This window comes from Euleptes europaea, chromosome 2 (assembly GCF_029931775.1).
Source record: "Euleptes europaea isolate rEulEur1 chromosome 2, rEulEur1.hap1, whole genome shotgun sequence".
In the NCBI taxonomy this organism is placed as follows: Eukaryota; Metazoa; Chordata; class Lepidosauria; order Squamata; family Sphaerodactylidae; genus Euleptes; species Euleptes europaea.
The window spans coordinates 56,796,079-56,815,381 of NC_079313.1; the positions used below are offsets into that span (position 1 = coordinate 56,796,079).

General features: G+C 42.7%; 1 protein-coding gene across 1 annotated transcript; it reads right to left on the reverse strand.

Moving 5' to 3' along the window:
- Positions 1-1,585: 1,585 nt before the first annotated feature.
- On the reverse strand, positions 1,586-17,591 carry LOC130473593 (interferon-induced protein 44-like). The gene is made up of 7 exons (XM_056845148.1): positions 17,093-17,591; positions 16,962-17,013; positions 12,779-12,974; positions 8,776-8,928; positions 6,462-6,633; positions 4,514-4,614; positions 1,586-1,783 (listed from the first exon to the last, which is right to left on the reverse strand). The coding sequence occupies exons 1-7, from the start codon at positions 17,589-17,591 to the stop codon at positions 1,586-1,588; spliced, it is 1,371 nt and encodes a 456-aa protein (XP_056701126.1).
- Positions 17,592-19,303: the final 1,712 nt, after the last annotated feature.

Consider the following 19,303-nt stretch of genomic DNA (forward strand, 5'->3'; position numbering starts at 1 on the left):
GAGATCTCTCAGACCCTGTTCTCAAAATCATATATAGGAAAACATCATTACAACAAAGCCACTTCTGGAGCATACTGCCTCCAAATAAGGATGCAATACTTCTCACACAAACCCAGTGTGGCTCAGTGAAAGTGTCCGTCTGCTGAAGGACATTCAATCCACCCACCTACCCCAGCAGTGAAATGCAGTGATTACAATGGGGAGGGCATTGTTTGGCAATGAGAAGTTCACTTGGTGACCTGGGGCCAGTCACTGACTGTAGAAACAGAGTCCCTGTTTCCTTCCCAGTAATGTAGTTGAGTGGTTCAGGGTTTGGACCAGTAACTTACCAGTAATAGCAACAACAAAAGCTTTATTGAGTACAAAATAAGCAAAGGTTTAAAAACACAAGTTACAAGGTCAGTGGCTGTTTACAACAAGAAATAAGAAGTCTGTCTAGCTAAATACTTACTTAAAGATATTACATAGTAAAAATGGTAATTAAGGCATGAGGTCTGCTAAGCAAAGCATGGTTCTAAGTGACAGCATAACAGGAAGCAAAGATGGTGGATAGAAGGAATAAACTAACTTCTAGTTACTGAAACTTATGGAAAAGCTGACCAAGAACGCGTGACACTTAACCTCCAGTCACATGGGTGCCTGGCTGGAACCTTCTAGGTGCTTCAGGCAGGTTCAAGCTGGATATCAGTTCCCAAGGGAAGATGAGCAAGTCCCCCTCCCATCTCATCACTCAGATGTTTCTCAAGAACTAATTAGCACTGCTCTGAGGAGGAACCTTGAGAAGACCTCTCCCAATAATACGCCTGCTGTTTGTATGGGACACTGGCCTCAGAGTGGAAAATTACAAGCTGCCCAGCTTGAAAGAGAAAAAATGGATGTTAAAGAGACAAGATGGCTTTTCTGTCTCAACACGGTTGTTATGAAGATAAAATAAAGAAAGGAAGGACCATGTATATCATTCTAAGGTTCTTAGAGAAAGTATGGGCCAAACATGCAATAGATAATGGAGGGAATGATACTATTCCTCCCTGGAACTACATATCCAGATTTCACATGGGGCCACTGATGTATCATACGCAAATATGTTACATAAAACATATGTAATTATATGCCTCATCATATGTCCTTTTTACTTCATAAACCGTTACCGTTCAATGGCACCCATCGTTATGGAGTCATACCATCCAGTAAGGACTCTATTCATGTCGCACAATAGACTTCTGTGCCATAAGCTGTGTCTAGAAACCTGAGAATACATGAACTGGCCACTCTTGCTTTAGTGTATCAAACAGAAAGGATTCACAAAAAATAATTCTAGTTATAGATTTAAGAAAACTGTAGCTTGGGAAAAGAACATAAATATTTGCAGACGGCACTGCTCCTCATGGGAGAAACAACAGAAGTAAAATACTGAACAATACAACAATATTTAGTAATGACTCACATTTTCCTCATGAGAAACCACAATTATCTTTGAATGTAATGGAGTCCAAGGAAAAGTGCTCTAAGTAGTTCTATAAAATTAGTAGAGCAGTATCTGATCTCAAGTAGAATCAACTTGAAGACATCTAAAGCGGAAATACGGTCACTTGTGCGATTCCAGATCAGAACTGCAGTCCAAAGGGAGGTTGTCAAGGAAGCTTTCAGCTAAGCGCAACATTTGCCTCACTGCCATAAGTAGGAGGATATCAACATCAAACTTAATGTCCAGCTCTGAGGAATAATTTTTAACAGGAACTATCTGAGACAGAGGGATCCCAAGTCTTTCTGCTGTTAACTGCATCTGTGTAGGAAATAAAATATGGCTTGTTATTTCCCTGTCTGTTTTCTTGAATTATTGCTTCCCAAGGAAGTTAACCATGGCAGTGGTTTGGCAATTGCTGCCAGAACTGGGCTATAGTCGGGCTGTTTGTAACAAGTAAGGCTGTTTGTAACAATCTGTATCCATTTTACTTTTATGTATTTCCTATCAAAAGAGCGGGTACTTTCTGCTATAGATCCAGAAATCAAAAGATGTTTGGAGATATTTTTTGCACATATATTGTAAATACCTGATGCAGGGCCATACATTTGTGTTTGTCTCCTACCTTTTTGTTACTACATTCCAAAACCATCTATTCTCACTGTATAAAAATACAACTCTCTCTTTATTTTAAATATTGTCAACTTTGAAATTGCTTCCATTGGAATATTTATATGAGATTTCACTTTTGTAATATATATCTTGGATCGCCAGGCTTTCTTTTCTCCATATGCCTTTTATGTTATCCTGTCTAGCATTGTTATTACTTTGCCAGTGATTTATATTCTTTTAATTACAGAAAGCAAAGGAAGTGTGTGGGGTACAACAAAGAATTAATAGACATCAACTTTCCACTGACTCCCACCCCTGTGGACAGTTTCGAGCCATTATGACATACAGGTTTGACCTCTGTATACTGATTTTCTCTCTGTATACCGATTTAATGTTTTATAGCTCAACTGGAAACTCAACTTTCACAATGGTATTTTGCTCAAAGCTTTTTAGTGAGTTATTTGGATCTCAATTATATTTTATTTTAAACATTAGCTAATTTTTAACTGGTCTGCCTACACGGCAGTTAAATTGTAATAATCTTGATTTAATGGTAATAATCTTCACTGAATGTTGATGTTTCAAACTACGCATTTGTGTCACACCCTAGCATTACCTTTTGATGAAACACGTTTGATTTAACATCAATATCTTTAATAAATATTTATTTGAAAAATATATATTCGTTATGGTGATATTGTAAACATATTATACTTCACATTTTGAGATTGTTTATAGTTTACAAATCAGTCAGTTATTTTATCATATTCCCTTGTTTATAATCTCTTCGGACTCTTCCTCAACATTTGCTTTATTTTCTGTTTGGGTGGGTTGTGGGCAATTCCTCCCTTTTTCATCCACTATGCACTATGAAGCCAGCTGTTACTTTCCCAATATCCTAATCTCTCCTTAATGTTTGCCCAACCTGGCCTGCTATCATTTTTATTCTGTCCACTTCATTTTTAGTTCTCCCAGACACTTCATTTAATCCTGTGCATATACTTACAATTGTGGATAAGCTTATTCCTGATTTTTAGATAGTATCTTCTGTTCTCCCTTTTCATTTAAAAAAATGTGCAAAATATCCAGGTAATATTATGATGTCTGACCCACACACAATATAGTTCCTGAGATTAGCCAAACTGAATGTTCTCTTCATTTGCATCCCATTCAGCTCTTCTGCCTGTTCCCTGATTGAGGCTAAGTGGAAAGCAAGCATCATTCATATTCTGTTCAGTTCTGAGTCCAATTTAAACATGACATTGGTGAGCAAGAATTTTCCTGTGCAAAGTTGATATTTCAGCCACTCTGCAATGTTAGCATTCCAGACAGCTGTAACCCATGCAAATGTCATGTTGCAGTACCAACAATTTACACACAGCAACCCAGCTTCAACCAAGCTAGGCATGCACACATTTACATGGGTGAGTTTATTTTGTGCACCAGTGTCACATTTAAAATATGTCCTTATTCTCTTCTCACACCTTTGCTCCTCCTTGTGCCTGCACGCAGAACTCAAATGCTGTTGCTTATCCTCAGAATGCTCCAACTGAGCTTGTGCTCCCCCACATTTCTTCCTGGTTTGGGCACTTTTTAAAAACAGTGCAAAGCTTTGATTTTTTTAAAAATCCATGATTTCTTCACATACTCTACCGCCCAAGCCTTCCATCCTCACTTTAGCTCTCTCCCTGCATCTATCTGTCATTCAGTGCACCTGCACATGGGACACAGTTTGCAAACAGAGAAAGTGATTACAACTTAGCCTAGCCCTTCCTATTAATGGCTCTTCTGTAGCATTACTATTCCATATACACGTGAAATACTCTCATAAATATTAAAATAATACCTACTAAATGAAATTGTTGGATACTGATCCATGTGCTGGCAGTTTAAATGATGGAAGAAACGTAAGACAAAGTCCTAAGCACTCTCCTCAGCAACCCTTCCATTTTGTCCAAAGCAGCCACTAATCGCTAATCAGTTTTATAAAAATTATGATAGATTCTGTGGCTCTTTTTTATCAAGCCCAGTTTCGCTCTAAATGGATATGACTTGCCAACACACATACTTCAAATCCAAATGCAATAATAAGAGAAGTATATGTAACAGTACACACAAAACACTGTTTTCAGCACAGGAGGCTTTCCATGTAGGAAAATAACTTATTAAATCTGAAGCAACCTTTAAGTCACATCTCTAAGACTCTGTGCCCATCCCAAAACAGTGTATCTGCATCTTCCGATCAGGACACCCAGAATTACTGCTGAATGCTGCAAACAACACACAAAAAAGTTTGTGTGTACATTCATCCCACAGACAGCCTTCAAGGACAGGGCAGTGATTAGGATTTATTTCATATAGCACTGAGCATGAATGCATAAGTGATGTTGCCCATTTAAGACTACCAACTTAATATCCAGAGTAAGAACCACATCTTACCTGCTTCTCAACAGGTTTGCTTTTGTACACAATTGAAACATCTTCCTCAAGAAAACTGCAAATTTCATCCACTTTAGTTAATATAACCAGCTGTGGCACACCTGTGGCAAGACAGTGGTTTATGAAAAGAGTTGTATATTACAATCAACTAACTTTCAAGCTCTCATGTTATGAAAGGGTTTCACATTTTTGCTTAGTAATAGTCATTTATTGTATAAGACCATAGGAGATTACATTTTTGCTTAGTGACCAACAAAAGTAGCCAGTTTTTTTAATCGCTGGAGAAGAACTAGTTATACTACTGCATCACAATAATCTGTCAATAATTTATAGACATAAATCTGGACATGCTTCTAAGAAAAATGAGAAAGTTGATCTTACATATTTATTTTTATTTTATTAAATTTATATCTAACCCTCCCCAGCAAAAGCCAAGCTCAGGGTGGCATGCAACACATTTAAAAACATATTTCCAATTCCATCATTAAAACCTTCTAAATATAAAATTGCCCCAGAAAATCAATCATTAAATATCAAATATAAATATCTACCTCATTCCATTTGGCACCCTTAATACGACATAGAACTATAGCAAAAATAACCAGTCAGCGGCCCCCCCCCCACCCATAAGCAAAAATGAGTAAAAAAAGGGGGGGTAAATATGAATTCTCCTTCTACATGTTTGGAAGCAAAAGGTCCAGATTCTGCATAGCAGATTAGATTGCAAAGCCTATTTCCTTCTGTAGTAAAGAGGGCGAATGAACCAGCCTTGAAGATGGAGTGTGGCTATCTGGCCCTTCCTGCAAAGTCTGCATCCAGGGCCAGAGAGAAAACATCCAGTCTCTGGACCATTGCCTTTGACAACAAATGTAGAATAGAAATTATCAAGGAAAACAAACTGGAACTTAACTTAATGGGAGCTTTCTTTTGTTTTTGTTTAAATCTGTCAAGTTTAAAAGATGAAGGGGAAGTACTCTGATCAAGACTCCATCATTTCCAAACCATTTTGCCACCAAAGCTGCTATTTGCTCTCACCCCAGAGAGGAGGAAAGGGGGGCATCATTGGGAAAATATTGTCACAAATCTTCAGACAACACAGATCATGCTAGGTTAAAATTTGATTCTTGACGTATTCATATTTGGTACATTTGGGGCTATTGGCACTTTTGTAATGGGACAGCTATTTAATGGGAGTAGAAACAGCTCCCAGGTTCCCAGGTAGTCAAACGTGGGTACACAGAACTTCTTTCTCTCCTAAAATACTAGAATTATTAGGTGCCCAATGAAGTCTTTGGGAAGTAGATTCAGAACAGACAAAATGCACAGTTCACCTGTGATGCTCACTGCCCATTAGAGCTTCAAAAGCCAAACTCATTAGTCAAACCCATGCAGGACAGTTCCATCAATAGCTATTAGCAATGATGGCTAAAAGGCACCTTCACATTCATAAGTACAAGTCTCAATATCAGTTACTAGGGCCAAAGAGAAAGGAAGCTTTGTGACCCTGCTTCTGAACCTTCTGGCGCCTTATGTTGGCTTCTGTAAAAAGCAGGTTGCTGGACTAGATGGATCTTTAGTATGATTCTCTTCTTATGTTATTGTGGGTAGACAATACTGAGCTATTTTGATCATTTGTGTGCTTGCTTCATATGTTCATACGTTAAATGATATGGAATAAAACCTCTAATGATCTAACTAAAAAGTCCATGACTGTTAGGGAGTATTAAATGTCTTATGAAATGTAAAAACACGACGTTCATCAAGAACCTCTCTGCTCACACAATATATGGATAGCATTCTGATACAGATGAAGGGCCTTCTGTTTGAGAAATGCTATAGATTTGGTAACATTTCAGTGACTATTCCTTTTATCCTACAGTTCTGAAACACTGGTTTGTAGAAACATTTATGGATCAGGCTATTTGAAACACAAATACACAAAACTGACCAAGTAGATTTGCTTTCCGTCGAATTTCTCTCAGCTTTGCTGCTAGATTTTCAGGGAGGATTTCTACCTTGGACCCATCAATAACAAATGCAACACAATGAATCTGGTCTTTCACAGTTGGGTTCCTGATGTAGCCAGGCGCGTTTGGGTGTATAATGGAGGATGGATTGAACTGAGAAGGAAACCCAGTAATAACAACCATAATAAAATGCATAAGGTAGATAAGAATAGACAGTTAAAGAAGTCTGTACTATTAAACATTTATTTATTTATCAACCTGAAACTCCTTTCATGAAGCACATGAAATGACAGTTTAGTCCCTTGGTGATGGAGCCCTAAAACTGCAACGTTGGGCCATTTCCATCATCCTCTGGGAGCACATATCCAAAGGCTAATTATGGGAGAGGTCTGCAGAAACACTACTGTGAGAGGCATTTCTGCCAATGCCAAAACTTTCAATTAGGCTGAAGCAACAGCAACAATGCATCACCCCTCTTCCATTGGCTTCATACTGAACGGGCTTTGGAAAAATTTAAATGGAAAGGAAGGGAAGGGACAAACCTACAAGTGTAAGAGACAGTTTACTGAAGTGGCTAAAGTGTTAGGACTAGGATCTGGAAGACCATCCCTACTCTTCCATGATGCTTTCTGGGTGACCTCAGGCCAATCACTCTGTCTCATCCTAACTGTGGATCCTGATCTGGTAGAAAAGCAGCATAAGATGTCATTAATAATAATAATCTACCTCACAAGGTGGTTGTGAGGAGAAAATGGAGGGGAGGAGAAATATGCACACCATCCTGAACTCCTTGATGGAAGGGCAGAATAAAAATGTATGAGATGGATGTATTATATGCCCTATCAAATACCCTGTCAAATCTGTGTCTCACTTAAATGCTAGCAAAGATATTTTGATCAGTGTTTTGATAAAACAGCACATTGTTCTACTGAAGCCACCATGTGCAAAACAGACATTCCTCCCATTATGGTTCCTGTAGTACTGCTTCTCCACCACATTATCTTGCAATTTCCATTAAAAGGTATTTCTTTTAGTGTATTTTTTTTTTGGCTAGTTTTGCACATACATGTATATCTAGCTACTTCTTTGACATGGGAAGCCCATTTCTGACCTCCAAGGATGAAAGTCCTTAGGAGGCCAAAAAGGGGCTGTGCCAGCATTGGGGACCCCCGCAACGGTGCCTGGGCCATTTCCGTGGCAGAGTGGCCCCAACGGTGGTGGGGAGACCCAGATGCCGGTCTCCCGGCGCTGTCATGGCAGCACCACCCAGGGACACTGGCTGGGCCTTCCACTGGCATTCCAACAGTGCAAACGGCCATGCCAGTGTCCCAGGAGGCATTCTCGGGGCATGCTGGGGGATGTAGCTGCCAGTAGGCAGCTTCTTATCCCCTTTCAGCCTGGCACGCAAGTGGGGAGAATGGCATGGCTGCGCCTGCTTTTTTTGCAGGCGGAGCATTACTGTTCTCTATGGTGCAAAATGCCCCATTTAAACTTTAAAAAGCCAGCAAAAGGCTTTTTAAAGCCTTTCAGCAGCCGAGAAACGGGTTTGGAGGCGCTGCGGCAACACCTCAGCCACACTGTCCCATCGCTGAAAGGTTAGGAATGGGCAATACTTTATGTGAGAATTTCATACTATTTTTTTTCAGTTGCTGAGCTACCCACAAGCCCAAAGAACAACCTACAACTGTCTTGCTAACAATTGCTACAGAAAGAGCAAATTTACATATGTACATTCCAAACTGCATATCTTGTAAGGGTCCAAGAACCATGCTTGGGAGACAGCAATGAAAAACACTGCACTGAACACTAGAATGCTACAAGCTGGAACTGAGGTATACTTCCACAACAGCCAGAGGTATGACTCACACAGGAAATCTCTGGCAGGCTGACACTTGAAAATGCACTCATGGGCAGTCCCTTCAACATGGCAGCCTCTTTGTGAGAGTAGCTTTCTGTGTGGTTCCAATAATTTTCACCATATGGCTGGAAGCCACATAAAAACAGACAACTGGATGGTGTGGAAGGAAATTGCTGTAACCACATGGTAAGCCACTTCACAAAAACACATTGCCAAATGGAACATCCTCTATCTAACTGTGCTTCCAAGAAGCCACCATGTGCAAAAAAGTCCTTAATCTGAAGACCCATTCCAAAAACTAGAGGATGTGGCTGTTGTGAGGGTGAATGGTGAAGCACAGGAACTGTGAATTCTTAAAATGCAAATATAAAACAAAAAGTCCTAAACAGATCTCTTTGATTGAAATAAAGTACAGAATGTTAAGCAACAGATCATACCTGATACCTATCAGGAACATGTCCTTTTAATATGTTTGGCACTTCCTCAATTTCCAGACCATCTCCTTGTTTTTCTTCTAGTCCCATGGTATCACAGAAAACAATGGGCAGTGGATTTCCATCCCTTCCATTTTTAATTTGATAGGTCCTATACTATAGTTTTTTTAAAAAAAATCGCATGGTATACATTAGAGATGTGTTTTTTTCATATCAGATCTTCAATCCCAGCTCTACTGTAATCCCAGCCCACTGTTGTTTTACTAGGAATCTTTGCTGTTAGTCTCAAATATTGCTATCATTCAAATGTTATATTTGGTAATCACTTTACTGATTGACTAAATAGTCCTATTGTACATATAGTTTGCCTTGAGTCCCAGTGAGAAAGGCAGATTGTAAATGAAAATAGATAAATAAACATCCACTTATCTTTGGTATATATAAATGACATTTATCACCTATTGATTTACATAAAAACTTCTAACAATTGTTGTGAATTTGTAATACATCACAGAAGCTAAGGCAGAAACTGGCTATTAAAACTGTTTAACAAGTTTACTTGCAAGTAAGTCCAAATTTGCTGGGGGGAGGGGGAATGGGGTTTCTGAGAACCTTTTTTTTAATTTTCCAAAGAAAATATTGGGAAATTTTGGGAAACGGTGAACAAAACTCCTGTGAAATATTTTTCTTGAGGAATCATGAAAGTTTTCCCTTCCCCATGTTCCCCTTGGAAAGCCCTGAAAAAACCTCCTCCAAAGTATTTTTTTTTTGTAATGAATGAAATGTTTTTAAGACATTTTATTCACTCAAAATGTACAGCATTCAATTTTTCCAGTGGAAAAAAAAACTGAAAATCTGGGGACCACTGAAAAAACTCCCATGAGAATTATTTTGGAATGATTGAAATGTGCAAAGATAGCATAGGATGCAGCAATTTTCAGCACTCTCTAGCTTTAGTATTGTGTATATGTGCCGTTTTGCTTATAAAGAACAAAGGCATTTATATTTTTAAATTACATAAATATACTAATCAATACAATGGTATATGTTAACTAAGTTATAAATGGTGTATTTTATGTTGTTAAAGCAGCAAAATGGTTGCAGGTTTGATCGGAACGTAAGTACTGCTTATGTTAATTTCTCCCCAGATGTGAAAGAAAGAAAATTCCCCACGCAACTTTCAATTAGCCTACTTTCAACATAGAGGTGATGTGGAAAGGAAGTAGCTAATTGAAATTTCCCACCATTGAGGCTATGGGGGATTTTTTGCAAAGCTCCTGTGGGGCATTTTTGGAGGTAGAGTTCCCAATTTTTGAGGGTAGCTTGAAGGGACTCTCCTTGCACAAACACCAAAGTTTAGTGAAGATTGGGTAATGGGGTCACCCCTTCCTCCATAGAGAAGCATAGGCGAGGATCAGAGAATCTGATGAGCTTTTGTATGGAGGGGGTGCGACCCAAACCCCATAACTTCAGATTCCCTGATCCAAACTTCACCAAATTTGGGGGTTCTTGCAAGGAGAGTCCCTTGCAGCCGTGCTGCGAATTTGGGGGCTCTACCTGCAAAAATGTTCCCCAGGAACCACAAAAAGCCTTGGGAAAGCTGAACCCAAAAAAGCCAAATATTTATCCGGCTTTTTCAGGGATTGCAAATTTGGGTTCGGTTTCTCTCCATGTTTAGGCATTTGGTAAACCCAAACCTGAAATTTACCAAAATGGCTTTTTCAGGTTTATTTTCAACTTGGGTATACCGATATGCCCAGCCCTAGTCCAGTTACTCTCCGTGAAAGCAATGGTTCAGGTAGGATGTGTGCCTAATTTCTTCTCTGCAACTTCCTTGCGCAAAAAAAATCCTTGCTCAGAAGAATGTAATAATACTGCTGAAAATCTGAGAAATAAATTTTATTTCTTATTTGTTTCAAGTATTTATATCCCTCCTCCTCCTAAAATCCATGGGATATTCCATAAATGAACAGAGAACCAGAGTGGTGTAGTGGTTAAGAACGGTGGTTTGGAGTGGTGGAGTCTGATCTAGAGAACTGGGTTTGATTCCCCACTCCTCCACATGAGCGGTGAAGGCTAATCTGGTGAACTGGATTTGTTTCCCCACTCCTACACACGAAGCCAGCTGGGTGACCTTGGGCAAGTCATTCTCTCTCAGCCTCACCTACCTCACAGGGTGTCTGTTGTGAGGAGGGGAAAGTCGGCATATAAAAACCAACTCTTCTTCTTTTGCGAACCTATTTATATTACAATAAAATCATTAATTCTCTAGATTATTGATCAAACTGGATTCAGTTATATAACTGCATAATTTCTATTGTATAAATAAGTTCAAAGCATAGTAATGAAATACAGACCTTTTGGATCATGAATCAGTGTTTTGAGGCTCTGGCCAGATGGCTAAGGTAGAACAAGCTGCAGCTGAATCCAGACAAGACAGAGGTGATTCTAGTTGAGAGGGACTGGATGCACTTGCAGCACATGCAGTGGGGTTGGCATTTGCAGAGCAACTTGAGAGCTTTGCTGTTTGAAAAGCAGGTAGCAGTGTAGTGATGTAACGGCCAAGACTGCCTTCTGTTGTCTGCATCTGGTTTGCCAACTATCACCCTTCCCAGATTCAGCTGATCTGGCCACACTGATTGTCAGGGGCTAACCAACATTTTATCACTTCATAGCTACATGGATTGCCCATGTTTAGAAGTCCATATTCAAGATGCTGGTCATGACCTCTAAATTCCTTTAGAGTCTAGGATCTAAATATTTAAAGGACCACCTTTTCACGTATTTTGAAATTTGGATCCTAGTCCCTGAAGGACATTACAGGTCACAACCAGCATCTATGTGCCAACTGCAGTCCTCAGCCTGACACCTACCAGCTGTTCCTCCACTTAATTCAGCCCATTTGGCATTAACCAGAGTCTGTGTCCTCTCCATTGCAGCTCACACTTTGAGGAATGGGATTCCTAAGGAGGTGAGGGGACAGAGTCTTCAGAGGTTTTTAGGAGGCCATTTTATTTACAGTGGTTCCCCTGGGGTATAAACTTCAGGTATCTATTGAGGGAGGAGGAGGAGAAGGAGATTTGGTTTTTATATGCCGACTTTCTCTACCACTTAAAGCAAAATCAAACCGGCTTACAATCACCTGCCCCTCCCCACAACAGACACCCTGTGAGGTAGGTGGGACTGAGAGAGTGTGACTAGCCCAAGGTCACCCAGCTGGCTTCATGTGGAGGAGTGGGGAATCAAACCCGGTTCTCCAGATCAGAGTCCACCACTCCAAACCATTGCTCTTAACCACTACACCACACTGTAATTTGGGGTTTTATTTTGTTGGTTTAAATTGAGGTGTTTTAATTATGATTTGTAAGCTGCCTTGAGCCATGAAAAAGGCAAGATATGAACAAACGAATGAACTAACGAATGAATGGGAAAGACCAGGAGTATGGTAAAAGTTGGGAGTCCAGATTTACACTGCAGTGACGTGTGTTACCTCTGACCAGTCAATTTCTCTCAGCCTTCTTTTCCACAGGGTTTTTATGAAGTTGAAAAGAAGAAGAGTACAATGTAGACCACCCAAAGATCCTTGTGTGTGTGTGTGTGTGTGTGTGTGTGTAAAGTGCCGTCAAGTCGTAGTCGACTTATGGCGAACCCTTTTTTAGATAGAATAATATCTAACAGGCAGATACATGGAAAGGGGAAATCAAGTATCTTGTTAATGATACTGAGGCAAAGATATTTAGATCACATCTTAGAAACACAGTATGAAATGGAACTATCTTTAGACTTTTACAATGATTTTTAGTTAATTGGGAGATAGGTATAGACAACTGATTAAGGTGACAAGATAAATAATATTTGGGGTGAAATGGTACTATTGTCAAAGTTACAATAACGAATATCTGACAAAGAAAAACATTTGAAACACCCCCCAAAAAAAGAGTATTGTTTTTAAAAATGTGAAGCAGTTGAATGCATTTCAATTTTAAATGTATCAGCATATCGCTACCTGCATGGTCACACTTTTGGAATCTGATCCTGCTATGGCTTGGCTTGTCACATAACCCCAAAATGTAGAATGCACAGAGTTGAAAAAGCTGGACTTGCCAGCTCCAATTGGCCCAAGAATCAGAACTCGAAATTGTGGCACAGAATTCAGGTAAGGCTTGTAGGTTCTTATTTGTTCCATCAGTTTCACTCTTTCCCTGTTAAATATTTTAAAAGAAGTGTATATATTTATCTCTCAACACAGGAAAATCCATACAAACACTCACTTCTAAGTGTGTGTCTCCCTCCCCTCATACCAGAAATGTAATATATCATCTGAGACACAATGGTCCTTAACACAGAACTGTTTCAGGGCTTAACTAGATGTCACAACTAGTGATCCATGAGGAATCTCCCTTGCTATTTTCAAACTGCAAATACCAGCTGCAAAAAATGAATAATTTGGAATTGAAAGGAATAAATTTGATTGAGTCCCCAGGGGGGCAGAACATTTCTTCAAGGGGATAATTATTTGCCCTGTACCAACAGTACCATAAGGAAAACTGTATATTTAAACTCATGCTGCAAATAACAGCACAGGGGGAAGGGGCCATTCAATTTGGGAAAACGACACAGGAAGAGTCACACCCTCCCTCTCCCCGTGCCACTGTTTGCAATTTATATCAACCAGTGCATTGCTGATTGTTTTTTGAGCCTTCCTCCTCCTCTGCTCTATAGATGAAAAAGCAGCAGATTCCCAGTGCTTCCAACTCTGCCATAAATCACCTGGGGGGGGGGTCAGGGTCGGGACTGTAAAGAACACCCAGAAACACTGTGCCTGTACTGTAGTTTATGTGTAGGATTGTGTTACCACTATTCACTGGCATCAGCTACCTGTTTTCCAAAATAAGTGCCCTCCAGGTGTTTTTATAAAGCATAAGGTCATAGGCCATAACAAAGGGATGAACTAGATGAGAGGAGAAAGACCCTGCATTAGGATCTTCTACATTTTTAAAATAAAGTTAGTAAGAAGCTCCAGGAGACTGCTTGGAAGTGAAGAAGGATTACTGGAGGAGAGGGAGTTTGTCAGGCGTGGGCGTGTCCCGCGCCCCGAGGGCCGTCTCTGCCTCAGAAGACGGAGTGGCCGAGAGAACCTCTTCCACCTCAGACCAGTCGGAGGGGGATTCTGAGTCGTCTCTCCCTCCGACGTCGCCAGGTTGTCTTAGTGCTTCCCGCACAGGCAACTCTCAGCGTTCATCCTCCCTGGCGGTCAGGCTTCTCTGGTCTTTTATCCCCCCCGTCCAGAGAGCTCACCCCGCCCCAGCCCCGCCCCTCTCCAACCTCCCTTCCCCCAGTAAGGCCTTCCAGGCTGGGAGGGGAAATCCTCCTCCCCCTGCCGGCCGCGCAATGCAGGGAGGACAGCTTGGCGGTTCCGGGCTTGGGCCTGCCCGCCAATGAGCTGTTGGGCGGGGCAGATGTCCTCCTTCGGCGCGGTCTCATTGGAGCTGCAGGACCACGGTGCGGGGTCGTCTGCGTCAGCGCAGGTGTTCCTTCGGCGTTCCTCCGGCTTGCAGGCTCCTGCAGGGGAAGAGCCACAGCCTATAGAGGCCGCCTGGGTTGGACCGGTAAGGGGAAGGTGGTGGGAAAGACCCGGGGCGCGGGGTGGGGACCGCGTCTCGGGACACACACACCCTCTTAAAGACGCAGCAGGGGCGTCCCTGGTGTCTTCGAACACATGTGACATGTAGTCCGCGGGCAGATGCTGGATGCCGGGTCGATGACGGATATCGAACGAAAAGGGTAGCAGAGCCAGGTACCAGCGCAGGACTCGCGGATTGTGATCCTTCATCCGATGAATCCACTGTAGCATGGCGTGATCTGTTACTAACGTAAAGTGATTATTATTGAGGTAATATTGTAGGGCACTGACAGCCCATTTCACTCCCAGAGCTTCTTTTAGTGGCATAATTTCGCTCGGCCGGTTGGAGTTTTCGGCTTAGAAACAGTACCGGATGTTCCTGGCCATCTTCCATCTGAGTAAGCACCGCACCAAGGCCGGAGGTGGGGGCATCCATGTGTACCACGAACGGACAGGAAAAATCCAGATTCCGGAGGACTGGGTCCCGAGACAGGGCCGTCTGGAGATCTTGGAAGGCTGATGCGACCCCAGGGGTCCATGTATCATATTGGGCTGGGACTTCTTTAGGCAATCTGTTAATGGGCTAGCTCGAGTGGCGAAGTGGGGAATAAATTTGCTGTAGTAACCTACCAGCCCGAGAAAACGTCTGAGTTGTTTCTTATTTCTAGGCGGGGGTGCGTGTTCTAACGAGGTCACTTTTTCCAGCAATGGCCTCAGCGAGCCGTGGCCCACAACATAGCCTAAGTAGCAAATCTCTCTAAACCCGAGGTGACTTTTGGCTGGGTTAACCTTAAGGCCTGCCTGGTGGAGAGCCCTGAGTACCTTCTCTAGGTGTTGTGGATGTTCCTCCCAAGTTGCACTAAAGATGACGATGTCGTCGATGTATGTGAAGGCGAAGCCCTGGCATTGTGCTAACACTCGGTCAACCATTCTCTGGAACGTTGCCGCAGCCCCGTGCAATCCAAAGGGCATTAATGTAAATTGATAGAGGCCCAGTGGAGATGCGAAGGCTGTTTTTTTTTTGTCCTCTGGCTGCATTGGGATCTGCCAGTATCCCTTCGTTAAATCGAGGGCAGACCATATTGGGCTGTTCCCAATTGGTCTATCAAGATGTCGGCCCGGGGCATGGGGTAGGTGTCGAATTGAGCCAAGTCATTCATGGCTCGGTAGTCAACACAGAATCTGATGCTACCATCGGGTTTGGGCACCAATACAATTGGACTACGCCAGGCACGATTAGATGGCTTGATTACCCCTAACTGGAGCATTTACTTCCCGTTCCACTGTCTCCCAGCGCTGGCGGGGGATTGCCTGCCAGGGCATCCGTGCCACTTTCCCTTCTGGGGTGCGGATTGCATGCATCACTCCTTGAATACAACCGGGGGTCAAGGCAAAGACCGGGGGGTAGGTCTCACACCACCTGCCGTAACTGGTCTTGCTGCGTCGGGGTGAGGGTCGTGGCTATTTTGGGGGACCCGTCTGGTGCTTGGGGTTCGCACCATGGCAAGTTGCCTTCCGGCAAGTCACGTGGTTCCCCCGCCATGTGACAACTGTTCCTGGGGACCCATTCGTTTATATCATTCACATGAAGCCGTTTACACTGGCGCCGATTTGCTCCGCATTGGACTTCATAGGACCATGGTCCCAATACCCTCCGTATCACATAGGGACCTCTCCATGGAGTCTTCTCCTCCGGCCCGAAGATCCGTCCCTTCACCAAAACCTTAGAGCCCTCCTGTAAATGACGTGCCTTAGTTCCTACGTCGTACCTCTCTTTGTCGCTCGCCTGGGCTTCCTCCAGATTTTGGGCGGCTAGCCGGCGGGCCGTCTCAAGGCACTCCTGCAGCTGTTAGTATACTTGGACCTCCTGTCCTCCCCCTCCTGCCTCCTCACCGGTCCACTGCCCGGCCACCAACCTCAAAATACCGCGGGGTTTTCTCCCGAACAGCAACTCAAAAGGGGCATATCCCGTCGAGGCTTGCGGCATTTCAAGAATTGCGAATAGGACCGGATCGAGTACAAGTCCCACTGGTTCGGGTGTTCTCCAGCCAGTTTCCGGAGCATGGCTTTGAGGGTTTGGTTCATACGCTCTACTAGAACATCCATTTGAGGATGTGCCACTGATGTGAATATTTGCCTAACTCCCAGTGCGCGACATAAATGGCGGGTGAGGGATGCGGTGAAAGAGGTTCCGGAAAGACCCGGAGCGCGGGGTGGGGACTGCGTCTCAGGACAGAGTTTAAACCTTTCCTCTCATGCCTATTCTACAATCTAAGTAGTGCCTCCAGAGCTACAAATAGCTCTCTGTAGGGGGAGGAGGCAGAAATGACAGCTTTTTTTTCTTTTCCTCTGTACATAACTAATTGCAGCTTCAGATGGGTGTTTTAAATCATGAAACAAGCATAGAGGAAAGGATCAAACACTGTCTCACCCCACAACCCTTCCATAATTTTCCAAGCAGCCACCTGGGGCCAGTAATTACTTTAAAAAACCCTGCAGGAAATCCTAATCACAAATCTTTTTAATTCTCATCTGGCCCAAAGGTATGCTGAAGAAGCTGACCTACCCAACTGTCCATTCAATCTTTCTCCATTGCATCTCCATAATATCTCCAACATCTATAAAAAAACAGAAAGTTATGAAAATACAAAGAAGCTGACTTGAACCAGAAAACATTTGCTTTCCATTTCAGCTTACCTTCAACTCGATACACTTCACATTCTATAAGGACCAGGTCATTCCCATGTAAGTCTTCAGCACGGAAAGTGTAGGAGGCAACAGCAGGGTCTGTGGTAACGGCCGCTTGGTTTCCTGACAACAGTACAAGTGAACCAGCTCCAAAATAAGGACCATGTCCACCATTGTCATTTACAGCCTCTTGGGCAATTTTGACTGGGATTTTTAATGGGCTGGATTCATTCTCTTTCCCTTTCAGTCGAAAGAGAAAAGCTTTGTCATCATTTAAATATGCCCCAGAGGAACTATAGCTCTTAACAGTAAAGCCTCCAAAAATATAACCACTTGCATTGTATGCCACTACCACAGTTGGGCCTTGCTGGTTGCATATGTTATGGAACGCATTACAATTGAAACCATGAACGCTGCCCTTATAGAGAAGGCTTATGCGTTTGCTTCCCAAGAGACGCAGCAACAGCACTTCCTCCTTCTTGGTCAAACGGGTCTTGACAGCAGCCATTCTGAATCTAAAAACAGAGGTTACAAAGAATTCCTGTCAGAATACTGTCGAAGGCTTTCACGGTCAGAGTTCATTGGTTCTTGTAGGTTATCTGGGCTGTGTGATCGTGGTCTTGGTATTTTCTTTCCTGACGTTTCGCCAGCAGCTGTGGCAGGCATCTTCAGAGGAGTAACACTGAAGGACAGTGTCTCTCAGTCTCAAGTGTGTAGGAAGAGTAATAAATAGTCAGACTGACCCAAACAGGACACAGGGTCTTATTCCAAGACACTGAAAGACTGGACAATTCTACCAACTATTTTGTCAGATTGCACAGAGAAGCCATTGAAATTCATAAACATCAGCACAACTTTAACAGAAAAGAAGAGAGTTTAATAATGAATAAGGCTTGGCTTCCTGTCCTGAAAATCTCCAGACTAACAAAGACTACAGTCCACAATAGCCATGCGGATTAGTTTTGGATTCCACATGTTAACAAATCACTCCAGGATACAAGGGTTCCATATTAACATACCACACCCTCATTAGCACATTATCTTGATACTTACAGGACAATGATTAGCATATTACCTTTGATACTTTTTGCAGGACAATGACTCGGCTCAAACCCAACCCCTTTCTGACAATTTATTACTCTTCTTACACACTTGAGACTGAGAGACACTGTCCTTCAGTGTTACTCCTCTGAAGATGCCTGCCACAGCTGCTGGCGAAATGTCAGGAAAGAAAATACCAAGACCACGGTCACACAGCCCGGATAACCTACAAGAACCAATTCCTGTCAGGTTTTATACACTTACAACCTGAATTTTCATTTTCATATCAGTCTTATCCACATGATCACTGAAATGTCCATCAGAAGGACAACTAGAGGGAACATGGAGAAATCAGCTCTAGATATTCACTACATGTTACATTTTTAGCTTCTAAGGAGCTCAGGTTTCTCCCTTACACCATTTTGTCCTTACAACAACCTGGTAAGGTAGGCTAGGATAAGAGAGATGGATTGGCCCAACAGGTCAGTGAGCTTAATGGGGATTTGAAAACCAGGACCCTGCAGTATACCAGACAGTCAAACCACTGCTTTACATTGCCATTCTCTGAAAGGATCTCTGTTGCAAGAAGCCATGTTACTCTCTATCAGGGTCTCTGGGAGGATTCTGCCCATGCAATATTGGTCAGAAGAGCTGTCCTTTATTTGTCTGCTCAAGTCAATAGTGTCGTATTCAGAAAGGTAGGCTAAGACAGGGGAGGGCAGGGTTCAAATTCAGCCATGATGCTTGGGTTATTGGGACAATAAAAGGGGGGGAGAGATGCAAGCCAGTGTGGTGCAGTGGTTAAGGTGTAGCCTAGGACCTGGGAAACTCAGGTTTGAATCCTCACGTGCCATGGAAGCTTGCTGGGTGACCTTGGGCCAGTCACACAAGAAGAAGAAGAGTTGGTTTTTATATGCCAACTTTCTCTACCACTTAAGGAAGAATCAAACTAGCTCACAATCACCTTCCCTTCTCCTCCCCACAATAGACACCCTGTGAGGTAGGTGGGGCTGAGAGAGCTCTAAGAAAACTGTGACTAGCCCAAGGTCACCCAGCTGGCTCCACCTGTAGGAGTGGGGAAACAAATCCAGTTCACCAGAGTAGCCTCTGCCACTCAGGTGGAAGAGTGGGGAATCAAACGCGGTTCTCCAGATCAGAGTCTACCGCTCCAAATCATGC

Excerpts from the sequence above, each read along its gene's own strand:
- LOC130473593 (XM_056845148.1), bottom strand. The coding sequence starts at position 17,591 with ATGGCTGCTGTCAAGACCCGTTTGACCAAGAAGGAGGAAGTGCTGTTG. Across the intron at positions 17,014-17,092 it reads TGAAGTGTATCGAGTTGAAG|ATGTTGGAGATATTATGGAG; the intron begins GTAAGCTGAAAT and ends GTTTTTTTATAG. Across the intron at positions 8,929-12,778 it reads CCAAAAGTGTGACCATGCAG|TATAGGACCTATCAAATTAA; the intron begins GTAGCGATATGC and ends AAAAAACTATAG.